This window comes from Trachemys scripta, chromosome 11, assembly GCF_013100865.1.
Source record: "Trachemys scripta elegans isolate TJP31775 chromosome 11, CAS_Tse_1.0, whole genome shotgun sequence".
In the NCBI taxonomy this organism is placed as follows: domain Eukaryota; kingdom Metazoa; phylum Chordata; order Testudines; family Emydidae; genus Trachemys; species Trachemys scripta.
The window spans coordinates 53,209,568-53,225,985 of NC_048308.1; the positions used below are offsets into that span (position 1 = coordinate 53,209,568).

The 16,418-nt window shown below is 41.0% G+C and overlaps 1 protein-coding gene across 1 annotated transcript in view; it reads right to left on the bottom strand.

Moving 5' to 3' along the window:
- Nucleotides 1–16,418, bottom strand: part of DNAH7 (dynein axonemal heavy chain 7) — a 227,691-nt gene that overhangs the window by 124,391 nt on the left and 86,882 nt on the right. The window contains exons 22-27 of the mRNA XM_034786290.1: nt 15,030–15,242; nt 10,402–10,511; nt 9,256–9,424; nt 6,413–6,515; nt 6,172–6,299; nt 2,813–3,025 (exon numbers count right to left, since the gene is read on the bottom strand). Of these exons, the coding sequence (XP_034642181.1) occupies nt 2,813–3,025; nt 6,172–6,299; nt 6,413–6,515; nt 9,256–9,424; nt 10,402–10,511; nt 15,030–15,242 (936 nt within the window). The remainder of the gene's footprint in view (nt 1–2,812; nt 3,026–6,171; nt 6,300–6,412; nt 6,516–9,255; nt 9,425–10,401; nt 10,512–15,029; nt 15,243–16,418) is intronic.

A 16,418-nucleotide genomic window follows, 5' to 3' on the forward strand; every position in this document is an offset into this window, starting at 1 on the left:
ATATACAGGTAGCAGATTCAAAAAGGTAGGCATGTTACTGAGTAAGTCTAAATATAAAGAGTCAGATTTACAAACATGGACGCTTAAGTTATGCCTGCAAAATTTATGCATTCATGCACCGTACAAACCAAATCTACATTTGCACACAAAAAACCCGGTTACTAACATTCCATAACTGTTGTTCTTCGAGATGTGTTACTCATGTCAATGCCGCATTAGGTGTGTGCACACTGCGTGCACTGCTGCTGGAGATTTTTCTCTCAGTGGTATCTGTCGGGCCAGCTCTAGCACCCTCTGGAGCCGCGCACTCATGCACTGGTAGAAGGGGTGCTGAGGGCCATGCACTCTCTCAGATCCTTCTTGCCAGACAACTTTGACAGAGGGGGTAGAGGGTGGGTCATGGAATGGACACATCTCGAAGAACAACTAACAGAAGGTTAGTAACTGTTTTTTCTCCTTTGAGTGCTTGCTCGTGTCCATTCCACGTTAGGTGACTCACATGCAGTATCGCAGGAGCTGGGTTTGGAGTTCATGGACATGCTGACTCCAGCACAGCTCTTCTGAATCTGGTGTTGTCTTGAGCCTGTTGGGTGATGGCGTAATGGGATGCAAAGGTATGCACCAATGACCAACTTGTGGCCCTACAGATGTCTTGGATTGGCATTTGCATGAGGAATGCTGCTGAAGAGGCCTGAGCTCTCGTGGAGTGAGTGATTAGGATAGTTGGTGACAGAGCATTTGCCTGCTCGTAGCAAGCTCGAATACGGGTGGTTATCCAGGACGAGATCCTCTAGGCTGACACCAGAAGCCCTTTCATCCAACTCTTTGTAACGGGGACCTTGTGAAATAGAGGGACTGGGGGGAAAACATAGAGCAGGGGCCGTGATGGCACTTCCTGTTCTGCTTGGTGGCGACCCTTAGGTGGCACGTAGGGATTCCCTTCTGACTCCAACAAGGAATCCTCCCTTGCTGACCACGGTGGAAGAATACCCCTCTCTGCCTCCCTATGGTATCAAGGATCCAGGAGGCATGATAACAATGGGATCAGAGCCAGTTTGCTCTAGAAGGTGCCAGTGGGCCTGGTGCCAGGAAAGAACTCCCTGCTCCTTCCTTTTTCTGTCACTGGAGCCAGCAGCTGTCCCATCAGATTCGGGGAGACCAGGAGTGACAGTAAGTCCCTGGCCACTGAGAAGGCCTCTGGGGTTGAAGGGACAGTCAAGCCGCTGGTACCGTAGTGGCTTCCAGGTGTCAGCGGAGGGTCCTGCACCGAACTCATGCTCTGGGCGGAGTCAACAGTGCCACCATGAGACCAGGGGTGGTGGACTGGCCCAGCGTGGGTCGCGCTATGCTGCCTTTCCCATGCTTGTCCTTTTGTTGTACCATCGAGCGCCCTCTATCTGTGCACTATTTCTTGTGCTTTTTCCTTGGCATAGGAGATGGTGAATGGTGCCGGGAAGAGTGCAGTGCCAGAGGAGCACTTCACACCAAAGCTGAAGTGCTCAGTGCAGAATCGGAGTGGCTTTGCTCTGAGGCTAGTCTGAGAGTGGCCTCCATTAGGATAGCCTCGAGCCATCACTTTCTAGCTAAAGTCCTTATGACAGATCTGGCACTTGTCCCTCACGTGAGTTTCTCTCAAGCACTTCAAGCAACTGGAGTGTGGGTCACTCACAGGCATAGGTTTGCCACAGAAGGCACAAGGTTTAAAGCCGGGGACTGGGGCATACTTGGCCCCTGGGGTGAAGAGAGTCCTTCAACGATAGGGACTAACTATATACAATAACCATTTACACTACAACTAACTACAATATCTATATACACTAAAACTATGTTTAAAACAAAAGCTAAGAAACAGAGTCTAAAAATCACTGGGAAGAAGCCTGGCCAAAGCAAGAGGGGTTCTTCCAGCAACGATCACAGGCAGTAAGAAGGAACTGAGAGAGTGTGAGACCGGGGACATTCCTTACAATGGCTTATGAGCATGTGGCTCTACGGGGCGCTAGAGCCAGCACGACAGATAGCACTCAGGGAAAAATCTCCTGCAACAGTGCATGCAACACACACATGCCTAATGTGGAATGGAGATAAGCAAGCACTCAAAGAAGAACAAAACTCTACACTGCACACACAGCTCTCCCCATGGAATGAGAATGAGAGCGAGATCAAACCCACATGTGGTAGATGTTAGTCACATTGCTTAATGCACTACTGGAAGGTGCTCAGATACTATGGCAAGGTGGGCCGGATAAGAACCTACATAGAATTGAATAGAATAGAATAAAGCCTCACTCCCCAATACCTCACCAAGTGTAAGATTGGTTAGAGTCTCCTGCATGAACAGGAAGTAAAAGAACCAGCCAAAAGTGGACTGAGCTAGTACATCTTGAATTCTGTCATGGGACAAGTTCATTGTGCATGGACAAAGGTCCATGAAATTTGCAAGGATAGCAGCTAGCATAGCCATAGACAAAGCCTGACTATAGTTACACAGGAGTGTATTTGGCTTTCAATCAATATGTAATTCCCATTAGTTATGAGAGCTGTACATGCACATCAAAAAGTGATTAGTCCCTGGAATGATCACAGCAATTTAAATTGTGCCCTGTAATATATGCTCTCACCCCTAAATTTTCAGAGTCACACAGCATTTTAGCTATTTATATGATTGATATTAACAGGACTCATATGCATAAAACCCCAAATTTCTATTTGAAAATGTACAGAACAGTGTGAACAAATTCTTCTGCTACAAACATGAAACAAACTTTTCTGATTAAAATACTGGATACCAAAGAAAATGCAATAAATCTTTTACCTTCAAGTTACCAGCTGCAGTAAGCACTGACTTTACAGCTCTCATTCCATAATCGTAATGATGCTGGGAAGACAATTGCTCTGAACATAGACGATATGTAGCTACAATTTTCACTGACAGAGGTCGAGCAGTAACAAAACCACAGGAATACAAGACAATTTCTGCAATCATGGCATAATCAGGAACCATCATAGCTACTGTTCTAAAGAGAGCCTATTAAATAAACATTAAAAATCACATCAGCCATAGTGACATACAATACCGTAATACTTTGTATAACTTATTTTACATATACATAAAATTATGTAATTTTTCATTATACTGGCATCCAATTAAATTCCAGTATCAATAAGTCAATGACTATACTATATGTTTTATTACTTTCCATAAATATTTATAGATGCCTAATGTCAGAGTGAAAATTCATTTTTGTTAGTTTTTTTTATTCAACATAAACCAGAAAAACACACAAAATACCACAAAGCTGCAGAAGGAATGACTGAAATCTCGGTGCAAGTGGCTTAATAAGCTCTGAAGCAGCTGCTACCAGAACTGTTGCTGATACCATTGTTTGGCTGTAGCCTGGGCTTACTGATGATATTGCTGTTTCTTCCTAAATAGCATCAAGACCTGTTGATACAGCACGAACTTACTGCTGTTTTTGCTGTTCTACCAGCCGTTTCAGGACATCTTTCATTTTCCATTTCTGTACAGAGGGTCATTTTTTTTCATCCCATCCTAATACCACATGTAACCATATGAAGTTCCTATCCTGCTTTGAAAAGAATCTGCAAACACTGCATATAACAGTAACTTGAATTACAACAACAAAACATAAGCCTCAGCTTTCTCCCCTGAGAAAGTTCCTAGGGTTCCTGTAGGAATTGCTCTGATCCTCAGAGAGACATTCCAGCTCCTCTTGTATTAACCTATATATCACCTGGTTGCGTGCTAACACCAGATTTTAAGATGGCTCAAAAGAGGAGTTCCACATTCCTACATAGCTTTTAGAATGTGACATCATGTTACAACGATATTATTAATGATCATTATTAATGATCTGGATGATGGGATTAAATGAACCCTCAGCAAATTCACAGATAACACTAAACTGGGGGGATATGTAGAGGGTAGATATGCTGGAGGGTAGGGATAGGGTTCAGAGTGACCTAGACAAATTAGAAGATTGGGCCAAAAGAAATCTGATGAGGTTCAACAAGGACAAGTGCAGAGTCCTGCATTTAGGAAAGAAGAATCCCATGCACTGCTACAGGCTGGGGACTGACTGGCTAAGCAACAGTTCTGCAGAAAAGGACCTGGGGATTACAGTGGACGAGAAGCTGGATATAAGTCAGCAGTGTGCCCTTGTTGCAAGAAGACCAACAGCATATTGGGCTGTATTAGTAGGAGCATTGCCAGCAGATCGGGGGAAGTGATTATTCGGCACTGGTGAGGCCACACCTAGAGTATTGCATCCAGTTTTGGTCCCCCCAATGCAGAGGAGACGTGGACAAATTGGAGAAAGTCCAGAGGAGGGCAACGAAAATTATTAGGGGGCTGAGGCACATGACTTACGAAAAGATGCTGAGGGAACTGTGGTTATTTAGTCTGCAGAAGAGAACAGTAAGTGGGGATTTGATAGCAGACTTCAACTACCTGAAGGGGGGTTCCAAAGAAGATGGAGGTAGGCTGTTCTCAGTGGTGGTAGATGATAGACCAAGAAGCAATAGTCTCAAGTTGCAGTGGGAGAGGTCTAGATTGGATATTAGGAAACACTGTCACTAGGAGGGTGGTGAAGCACTGGAATGGGTTACCTAGGGAGGTGGTGGAATCTTCATCCTTAGAGGTTTTTAAGGCCTGGCTTGACAAAGCCCTGGCTGGGATGATTTAGTTAGTGTTGGTCCTGCTTTGAGCAGGGGGTTGGACTAGATGACCTCCTGGGTTCTCTTCCAATTCTAATATTCTATGATTCTATGACATTATTTGTGAAACCATCAGAAAAATGCACAATAGAGTTTTTCTTTTACTTTAACATTCATATCTTCTTGCTTCAGAGAATACTTGGGCTAAAAAACTGACCCCCAGTGATGTCAATAGCAAAACTCTCCTTGACTTCAATGGGGGTTTCACAACTGGCTCCCACAAACTTCAGTGGCAGTTGTGCATCCATATTCAAAGTAAGAATATGTCTGTTTATGTTTGGAAATCAAGTTATTTGAAAAATAGTAAACAGTACAATTAATTCTAATTCTTAACTTGATATTAAACTGGTTTGCAATTTCTCACATCAAACACTCTGAATTCCTGCACAGCAAATCAAATCACCTTTCAACAAGTAACAATCATCAGCAATAATCAATTAAAACCCATTATTTACAAATATTGTTCACAACTTATGAGATGTGAAGTGTTCCTCTTACTTTCTGAACTTTCAGCATTCTGGGCTGAGGAAAATATGCAGCAATTTCCTTTAAATATTCTGTTTCTTATTCAAAAGCACTGTTACCACAACAAGTTGTAAAATTTCTGACAAACCGCCATTGCACTAGAAAACGCCAATTCAATAAAAGAAAATGTTTCACTAAATATATAAGAAATTCAACAAAACTTTTGTCAAAACACAGGCAGGTCTCTCCACCTCCCACCCTAGCCACCTGCTCCTAGGGATGAAGAGGCACAGTGCCGGGCACTCTGCCTCCCCACCTGCCCCTTATTCTGGCCATGGAGAGGCTCAGCACCAGAGCAGTCTGCCTCCTTACCTCCCATCTTGCTCCCAGCCATGGAGAGACACAATGCCAGGAGCTCTACTTCCCTGCCTCCCAACTTGTTCTGGGGGATGGGCAGCACCCCTCTCTACATCCCTGGAGCTGGGGATTAATTTCACAAGTGAAATTAATACCGTCCTAGAGGGCAGCTGGGAAGCAGAAAAATTCCAATTTGGCTCTCCTGAAGCAGAATATTCTTGAAATCCTTTTCCATTGAAATTTCATGATTTTGATGTTTTATTGTGCTTCGAGACAAAACTTTTTTTCTCAAAAACACAAAAATATTTATGAAAATGGATCCCCCATTTTCTACCAACTGTATGTGTTAGATCCTTCTCTTAAAAATACCTCTTGACATTGACAATTTTTCTAATTATTGCACTGTCTTCAGGCTAATTTTTCTTTTTTGTTCCTCTTCATGGGAGGAGATAATAATTATTGGTTTGAATATTGAGTTAAGAGCAGTAGAGGTTGATTTGATTAAATATTCTCAGTAATGTATGTATTTGATGAGAGCATTATTTCTTCTGTATTAACTTCAAAAATTAATAAAACTGAAACTGTAATAGTTATTCTAACTATTTTCTACAGTACCTTAAGATTATCTGGAAGCTCTGAACGCCCAGCATAACCTGGATTCATGGTTATAAAGACAGCACATGTGGGGTTCAGTTTCAGTTCAGTTCCTTCAAATATTAGTAAGTCAGACCCTGAATTGATACCTATGGACAAATGAAAATTAATGTAATTGTAGTTACTAGTCAAATACTACTTTTTTTTACTCTTTATTTTATTCATATTTAGCATAGAAGATGTGACTAAAGCAATAAATTACCTCTTTGGATAGTAAGAATTTGTTGAGCAACAACAGAAAGTACTTCCAAATCAATTCTGTTAAATTCATCAAAGCAAGCCCAGGCTCCACAAGATAACAAACCCTGGAAGGGTATAACAAACAAACTATTCATTTATATTCATTATTTATTTTCATTGTAACAGTGATAAGTGAATAATGAATAATGAAAAATATGTATTTACATTTAATATACAAAAGATTACTACACACAAGCTTTGGGCATGTTAACAACTAACCAAACTCACAATTCATATTAGAACATTTCCCAGAAGCAATACACTGTAAAATATATTAATTTGTCAGCCAATAAATCAAAACAACAAAATAAAATAATATCCCAATTTAACCCAAACACCTATCAAATAGATGGATATCCTGAAGGTCAGCACATTTTGACTATTTTGGACAAGGAAGCAAGTTTCAGCTCCAATGGGCCTATATGGACAACAATATGTGTGCAGCCCCCTCTTATTTCTAACAGGAGAGCTTCAGAGCTAATGCCTTCACTGACTCCAGCTGGCACCATGGCACGGAGAGAGAGGTATTCTCTCAATCAAAGAGGTCCCCCTGGCCATTCAGGGCTTTGTAGGTCAAAAAAACCCCAACACCCTAAACTCCACCTGGAGACCAATCAGCTGCTAATGCAGGTCCCAGAATACAGGTGGAATGTGGTCCAGATGACATACTTCATATAATAAGGGGGATGTGGCATTCTGCACCAGCTTCAGTCTGCAGTCAATTTGAGTGCATTGCAATAATCTAATCCTGAGATGACTAAGAAGTGGGTAACAGTAGCAAGGATCCAAAAGAAAAAGTAATAAATTTTGGGTGACATTCACACACTCTCTCATAAAACCTGAGTAAAATGGACAAATCAAGAAACTCTACAAGGCTGAAATTCATCTCCACGCCCACAGTCAGTGGGTGGGCGACAATGCACTTCTCCTTGGCAACTATTACTTTTTCAAGCAGGAGTAACCATCACCATCCCTTACATACCTATGCAGGGTGCCAAGCTTGGCACTAGGGAATATCTGTAACTGGATTAATTTGCCCTTCCCCCATGATCCATTCTTTACTGATCTATTTGGAGCCAAGACAGAAACCCCTTCCAGGTATGCAATATCTTCCAAAGATGCTACTGCAGGGGTTCTGCAGCACATGCTGTGGTAAATTTCACTCTCCATGAATATTTTTCTGTAATTTAATATGTTTTACTTTTCACATTTTGAACACAGCATTTTGTTTTCCCATTATGGATAGATTATTCTAGTCAAGCACCAGTGTTTCAGACAAATTTGGATGAACTTTGGAAACCACAGGTTTCTTATATTTATAGATTTATGTATATAGCCCTAGTATAGGTAGGGCTCTGATATTTTCACTATAGTGTCATGGAAACCTGTTTAGAGCAGATTTTTATTATACAAATTAAAACAGCAGAGCTCTGTCTACTTTAGCAGCTTAATGTGGTTTCAGTAATGAATGTACTGATTTTTATAGTTTAGATGCATTCCTAAACTTCCAATGTTAATACCACACCCCTGTCAGTGGTATTTGAGTTCTGAACATTACAGTACTTTCCAGTATCGTTAGTTTCCCTTTGTCTCTGTAGTCCCTGTGCTATATGATTAACATTTGCTATAAATGCTGTATCTTTCTCCATCAAACAAATAGGATAAAAATGTCAGTAGTTCAAACCCCTTCTAGGACAAAAAATTTAGGCTTGTTTAAAAAAAAAGAGGCTGTAAATGTGGAATCTGTTTGCAAATATGGCCAAAACAGTGTTTCACAAGAAAAATGATGTATCTGCCGTCAGAAAATAAAACGCTTATCTTTAAAAATGCTAACAAGTATGATGTTTTATACAGAATATTGTGTACTGAAGGGAATTTTTCCAGCTATTTACTAAATCTGGTTTTCTTAAAAGGGTAACTGGTAGCCTTCTGATTGTATTACAAAAAGTTCTTGAGCCAGTCCTCAAATCCTTTGTAACTTAAGTGGGAGTTTTGACTAGGTGAAGATTACAGAATTTGTCTCATTATTTATACTTAAAAGATGGAAGCAGACGTGAACAATTTTATCTCCATGATATATGTAATATACATGATATAAAAATACAAAAGTTTACTGGTTTGAATACAGCTTTTTACCTGAAAAGCTTTCATTTTTACTGGACAATTATTAGTGTTTAGAACACCCCTAATTTTGTGTCTATCCATTACCACATAGCTAATAAAATTGTTCTTAGTAAAATGCAACCTATGCTTCCTACTAAAAAATAAATAAAATCACTGTGGGTATTTTTTATTTTTAAAACAAAACCTAAAATATAATTTAAACATTTTGGCTGAATTACCTATTGAATTTTACATCATTTTAGCAGTGTCAAGAGGCTTTAAAGTAAGATAAATTACATATACACCCTCTTCACATAATAAAAAGATCTTGGAGTCACTGGATGGCATTAATAGGCAGCAGATGAAAAACAAACAAAAGGAAGTACTTCTCCACACACAGTCAACAATTCATTGCTGTGGGATGTTGTGATGGCCAAAAATATAACTGGGTTAAAAAACAGAATTAGTTAAGTTTATGGAAGATAGGTCCACCAATGGCTATTAGTCAATGTGTCAGGGATGCACCCCATTCTCCAGGTGCCCCTAAACCTCTCACTGCCAGAATCTGGGACTGGATGACAGGACGCTGATAACTCATAGCCCACTATGACCAACTCTATATTCTATGCTATTTCACATGCCAGAGTGAAATAAAGAGGCCTTGGTGTAAATGAAAATATGGCCCTCAAGATTAATCCAAACCTTAAAAAATTTTCCTAACGCAAGGTAATCCAATCCATCAGAACAATTGAAAACCACACATTGCTTCGCTACAGCCTTTGCTAAGTCTTTCGTAGTTTCAGTTTTTCCAGTTCCAGCAGGACCTTCAGGGGCACCTCCTAGATGAAGGTGAAGTGCTCCAAACAGGGTTCTGAAATTAAAAAAAGAGTTGATAAAAGTGTGCCATTTTCGATACTATCATTGGTAACACGTCATTTTTCCTGCTATTCCAGTATTTACAGGAAACTTTAAAAACTGCTGTTCAATGTCTATATATCCATATCCAACAAATTCTACAAGATTTCCTACAGTACCGACAGTTGGAGTCACCAACATTACAGTCATACATGAAGTAATTTACCCAGAGTCCAAAATACTACTTATTTCTAGTCACTTTCCAAAATATCAAAAATGGGGCTACAGACCGAAAAGTGGTGTAATAAATGACACCAATGGATTACAATATTGATTTAAATCTCAAATTTGTTCAGTTTACAATTTAAAAAATGATTTCAAACTAGTGGCATTTTAACCTAAACTGGGGTCTGAAAAAATAGCTGCATTACCTATAAAAAAGTGCCTCAGTCAAAATTTAGCACATACCTGTAATTTTATTTTTCATTTATGAGGCAGAATAGCATCTAACACACTCTACCTTAGCAGGTGTTAGCTCTGAAATACTTACAGTAGTAAAAACATTTTTTGCTCAGCAAAATCCCTATCTAAGTACTTATATGGCTCTCATCACAGTGGTATCAGAGCACCTATGTCCAAGCAGAAATGACCTCAAGCCATAAAGGAAACATGTTGAATGAGAAACTGCCATTTTTATAGTTACTTTTGTGAGCACATCTGTTCTTTAAAACAGGAATCTATAGATAATTAATTTTTCTCAAAATGTCAATTATATCACAATAAAATATTAACACATACCCTAATCTAATCAATAAACAAAGAGCATACCATATCATCATGCATAAAAGAACAATAGAATAATAAATAATAACAAAAGTAATAAAGTAGAATCATCCATTTCATGTTGGCAGACATCTATTCTGAGGACTCAATTAAATTATTTCAGTAATATAAATTCATGTTTCTAACACATTCACTAATTTGTGGTTTTACCTGTAGCATCTGTCTGTAAGTGGAGTGATAACCAATCTTGGGGTATTACCAAGATACTCATATCCATATTGCAAACCAGCATTGATCATCTTTGTTTGTAGATGTCCTTCCTATGGGAACAAAATACATATTTTATATAATACAGGAAACTAAAATAAATAAAACTAATCAGGCTTATTCTTTAAACGTGCAGCTTGGCATGCTGCTATTAGAAACAACTACTGAGCAGATCACATGGCTTATGGTATATAAATGAAATGAGTAGGCTTTCATCTCTTGATCCTCTAAGCAAAAATCTCTTCAGGGCAGTGATTTTCTCTTATTTCTTTACACAGCACATGGCATCATGGAGGCCTGATACTGACTGGGGCATCTAGGTACTACAATAACACTAATTAATAAATTTAAGGACAGACAGTAGTGTGACACTTTCAGGGTTAACTAGAAATAACGGATGAATCACCACATCCTGTTTACAGCATGAGGAAGCCTCATCTGTACCCACCAGGGAAAACATGTCCAAAACTTCCAACTGCTGGCAACACTGCCACTCCAGGTTTTGCAAGCCCCATTCTTTCCCGCTGCATGCTAGCAATTTCCACACCCCAGCCCTTATGTTCCCTAAGTAAGTCCTTAGGTCAGAACAGAGACAACTTGTGGCTAAATCTATGGAGCTAGTTAGCCACCAGAGCTCTACTCTGGCCCTGAGGCACAGGCCACTCCAACCTGTCTGTACATTCCACTTTGTTGCACTTGAATGCCCAGATCCACAACTTCTGGACATCCACAATGCACACAGATTTGCTGCCTCCATGGAATCTGTGCCCCCCAGTTCACCAGTCTCATTAGTTTAGCACTCTCCTTAGCACACAGCACTTAGTCATGTATATAGAAGAACCAAACGGAAGTTTATCTGACAAAGCTTAAAATAAAGATTCAAACAGAAGCAAATATAAGGATTGGAAATATATGGTTACAGATTAAAGGAAAACATACAACACAGTCTAGAGCCTATACTTATTAACAAGTTTCTTTCCTGTCTAATAAGTTATTTCTCACCCAATGGTCCCTATAAAGCTTGTCCCATCAGGAGAGCTGGGATCCACTTTTCATGAGACACACACTGGCACTGTTGCCTCCATCCTGTGCCCTCCTTTCTCCTATTATACAGTTCCATACCTTTTGTCTTTTTTCATAACCATGGCATTTTGTTAACTTTAGTTCACCCCGATGGTCCCCCTATTCAAGATCTTTTGCTTGGGCTCTTTTGTGATTTGTAAAGGCCCAAGCCACCATTTTGTCCAGATTGCCAACATTTGGCTAGGCTGGGTCAAAAGATGTCAATTTTTCTCATGCTTGATTGCATTAGTACTGAAATCCATGCCAGCTCAAGTGACCAGTTTCACTTCCAGCAGCTTTGGAACATAATATTCTTCATGTGACATAACTCAAAATATTTTACATACCTACATCCTACAATAACCATGACAACCAGCAAGTTCTTTGCTTTCAGCAGAGACTGCACATGTCCCTCTTCGCAAAATATTGTGAGGATGGCAATCAGAAAAGAACATGCCCACCTGGGCATGTCTAATCATGTCCCTGGGTACAGACTTCTAATTGTGTACCCCGCTCTGTTGCCAACATGGGTCAACAGGGGCATAAGTGATTCTCAAAATGTTAGCTAAGGAGCAGATCTATGTAGTTCCCAGAGATATTTTGATCACAATTGGGTTGTATCTGTCAGATTTCATGCAATAAGGATTCTTGCAGTTGTTCAGGGTTCTCAGAATGTTAAGTAGTTTTTTAATTAACTAAACTCAAAACCAGCCCTTCTCTGCACCCTGTTTCACGTATGTCTCTGTTGGATGTTTCTTTGGAATATATTCAACAGTGACCAACTTATGGAGAATGGAGGGTAGCAAACACAAAAAATAAAACATGCCTGGGAGAAATTACATCTATGAGAGCCGTTGGCAATGGGTGAGATTCAGTATCAATAAATGTAAAGTCTCACATCTAAAGAGAAAAAATAAATAGTACAGATACAAAATATGGAGATGTAAAACTTCAATAAAATAAACTATTTCACAATGTCCCTTTAATATTACCTTGATATTACTTATTCATAAAACCAAACAATGTAGCTACCAAAGTGTAGGGTCATGTTTAGGAGGTGAACCCATAAGATCTATCTGCAATTACATGCCACAGTATGAAAATGTTTGAGAACTGTTCTAGGACAATAGCTCAAATATGACTCGCGTCACGTGAGTAGTGGTAACTGATAGATATAAATGACCTACACAAAAATAAGATGCAGCCAGATTTTTGTTCTATTATATACAAATTTCTCTAATTAAAAATGAAACAATAAATGTTAGCAATGCACATGATTTTATCATCCCAACAGTGGAAAAAGCATTAGTACGATTGACCTATATGTCAGACTTCTATAAGTCCTTATAGCATAACTGCCAGCCAGAGTCCCATAATGCTCTGAGATCATGCTAAAGGAAAAAAATGCTAGCTTGCTAAACTTATCAGATAGATATAGTAATCTTTGGAATATTTTTGCAAGAATTGTTAAGCAAGAAATAAATATTTTTAGCAAGGTACTAGCCACATAACTAAATAGGAGCTTGAGCTAAAACAGATATTATGCAGCTGGAAATGTATGAAATGTAACAGAAAACTAGGAAAGATACTACAAAAGATATGTCTGTATGTGAAAAAGAGGAAATAATGAGAATGAAACGTTAAACAACTTAGGTATAGAAGTGCCAAGTTGTAAGCAAATAAGCAACCTGACAGCACTATACCTGACTGTCATCTGCTGCAAGGATTGGTTCAACAGACTTTGGTAACATATACCTCCTTTCTGTTATGCACTGACTAATCATCACCTAAAAAACTTGATCAAAATGAGTTATCTGAGATCTCTTTAGTTATGAAATAATTCAAAGTCATGAAACGTACCGATCATTATTGACTATTAATTTGTAACAGTACAGTGTATTTGTAAATCTTATTGCAGCTCAAAACAGTCCATGTTTAGAAACAAGACCAACTGGCATTTCGAAAAATACTTTAGCACATTTTCTGGACAAGGCCAGTATAGTGATTCTAGTCTTCTGGTAACAACTGTTCCCAACAGATTTCTCTAATTACTGCTACAAGCAGGGCCGGCTCTAGGATTTTTGCCACTCAAAGCAAAAACAATTTTGGCCGCCCCCCCCATTCTTTAATTACCCCACCCCAGGCCCCGCCTCAACTCCGCCCCTTCCCCAAATCCCCAGCCCTACCTCCTCCCCCCAGGCTCTCAAGCCTAGGAGGGAGGGAGGGGGAGAAGCGGCGCCCGCGCCGCGACCACTCGGAGTCTCCCCCCTCCCAGGTTTGAGAGCCTGGGAGGGAGGAGACTCCGAGTGGCCGCGGAGCGGGCGCCGCTTCTCCCCCTCTCTCCCTCCTAGGCTTGAGAGCCTAGGGGGAGGAGGCAGGGCTAGGGATTTGGGGAAGGGGCGGAGTTGAGGCGGGGCCGGGGGTGGAGTAATTAAAGAAGGGGGGGCGGCCAAAATTGTTTTTGCTTTGGGCGGCAAAAATCCTAGAGCCGGCCCTGCTCTCAACCTTGCTGCTTTAGTTAACAGAAGCCAGTGCTCAAGCTATTCATATCAGGATTCAGGCTGCTGCTATCTGTCTCTCAAAGTATTTAAGGGACATCATGTTAATATTTAAGCACCTTAGACATATTAGTGAATTTATCCTCACAACACCCCTGTTGAGATTCAGNGGGGGAGGGAGGGGGGGCAGCGGCGCACGAAATGGCTGCTCGGGATCTCCCCCTCCCTCCCAGGTTTGAGAGCCTGGGAGGGAGGGGGAGACCCCGAGCCACCACGGCGCGCAAAACAGCTGATTCGCGCACCGCTGCTCCCCCTCCCTCCCAGGCTCCCAAGCCTGGGAGGGAGGGGGAGTAGCGGCACGCGATTCAGCTGTTTCACGCGCCGTGGCAGCAGCAGCGGAGGTGAGCTAGGGCCGCGGGGCACATTTTTAGGGGCGGCATTCTGGCGCCGGCCATGCCACCCCTAAAAATGTGCCGCCCCAAGCACCAGCTTGTTTTGCTGGTGCCTAGAGCCGGCCCTGGCTACAAGCTGCTCTTTATATTGGAACATCTCCTGGTGAATGTAATGTTTAAAAACATGGTCTCCGAGACAAATATTTAGACCTTTGCCAAGAAGTGTAATGCATTCTCATAACACAGAAATCTTGATAAGTCAGACTAAAGCTTTTAACTCAAAACTTAAGATCACTACTAAAAAATTCTCTACCTTGCCAGCAGTGTCAGGGAATCAAACTATACTCTTAGACCAAATTAGTTTTTATCTGTAAACCTGCAGATTCAGCAAGTGCACTGACAGTCAACAGTGATGAAAAAAGTAATTTTAATTAAAATCATATATTTATGGCTATTGGCCATTTTATCTTGCAATCGGCAGAATGATTGGATAGATATATTTTGTCATCAGCAAAAATTCTCATATTAGTGCTACTATTACCTGTGTCAGCAAGCAAGCACAAATTGAAAAGCTGTGAACCAAAATTCTCTTCTAATAGGATTCAGTGACATTACTTACCTCCCAGTAGTACCTAAGCTGACTTAACCATTCAAAGTCACTTTCATCACTGACTTTCTTGCTTACTAGAGATGCAAGAACATCCCTAGCATGAACATCCAGCACAACAAGTGCTCCGAGAGTCACTCGATTCTGCTTAGACAGCTTTCCTCGCACCAAGGTAACAATGTCATCAATCTGTCTAGTATTCTGTTCCAGATAATCCTCGAGTGCCTGAGAGAATTAAAAAATGGATTACATTGTTAATCTAAGGAACTACCACAAATTCTGCTTATTTTACCATGAATTTTGTGGTTTTAAGATGTACTCTGACAAAGAATAATAGTACAAATTTTCATTGGTATATTTCACGTGAGATTGTTACTTGCTTTTAAATTCTACTTTTAAAATACATGTAACCCTCACTTGGACTTTGCCATCTCCTGGAACTCTGGACTGAGCCTAGTGGGTCCTACCCTAGGGTCTACAACAATAATGGGTACCAAAGCTCTCTGACACTATTTCCCAGCATGCTTGGCGTCAGGGGTGTGAGCAGAATGGACTAGAAGCTCCTGCTGAGGCCACTATGGAGGTTCTACACTGCGAGATATAAACAAGCAGTTTGCTGGACCAATGATGAGCAAGGGCTGTTCAGCCCCCTCGGTGGATGACCAGCCTGATTCAGAGACAATGTATACGTCTACACTGCAATTCAACACCCATGGCTGGCCTGTGCCAGCTGACTTGGGCTTGCACTGTTCAAGCGAAGGGGCTGTTTAATTGCAGTGTAGATGTAAAGGCTTGGGCAGGAGACTTGGGCAGGAGACCCAAGTGGGAGGGTCCCAGAACTCAGGCTCCTAACCAAGCCTGCACATTTACACTGCCCCTTAGCCCAAATCAGCTGGCATGGACTAGCCAGGGGCTTTTAATTGTAGTCTAGATGTACCCAAAGAGACTAGCTTTAGTTTCAGTTTGAGCTTTGAGTTTGGGAGGAACTGAGAGAGAAAAGAACAGCTCAGGGAATCTCTGATTAATTCCCATGCCCCACAAACGGAGCCTGAACTGCTGTTGGATCTAGTGCCTGGGTCAAGCAGTTCCAGCCCTGCAGAGATCAGCATCCAGAGTGGCAATGGTCTGACCCAACACTGACTACTGAGAGCCAGATGAGACCTACACAGGACTCCAGACCACGGAGCTAGGAGAGGATCCTGCCCCACCCAGGGGTGAAGACATAGTAAGGGGGCCCTTTCTGTTTAATCCGTCCAACATTCACAGAGCTGCAGCACTCGTCTCAGGACTCAACCTTAGCATACCATCTGCTTGGAAAGGTGACGGGTGGATCTGGGGGCTGGGAAGTGTTGTGAGCACTGGGAGGTGGAGAATAGGTTGATTTGTTAATGATTAGTTAAC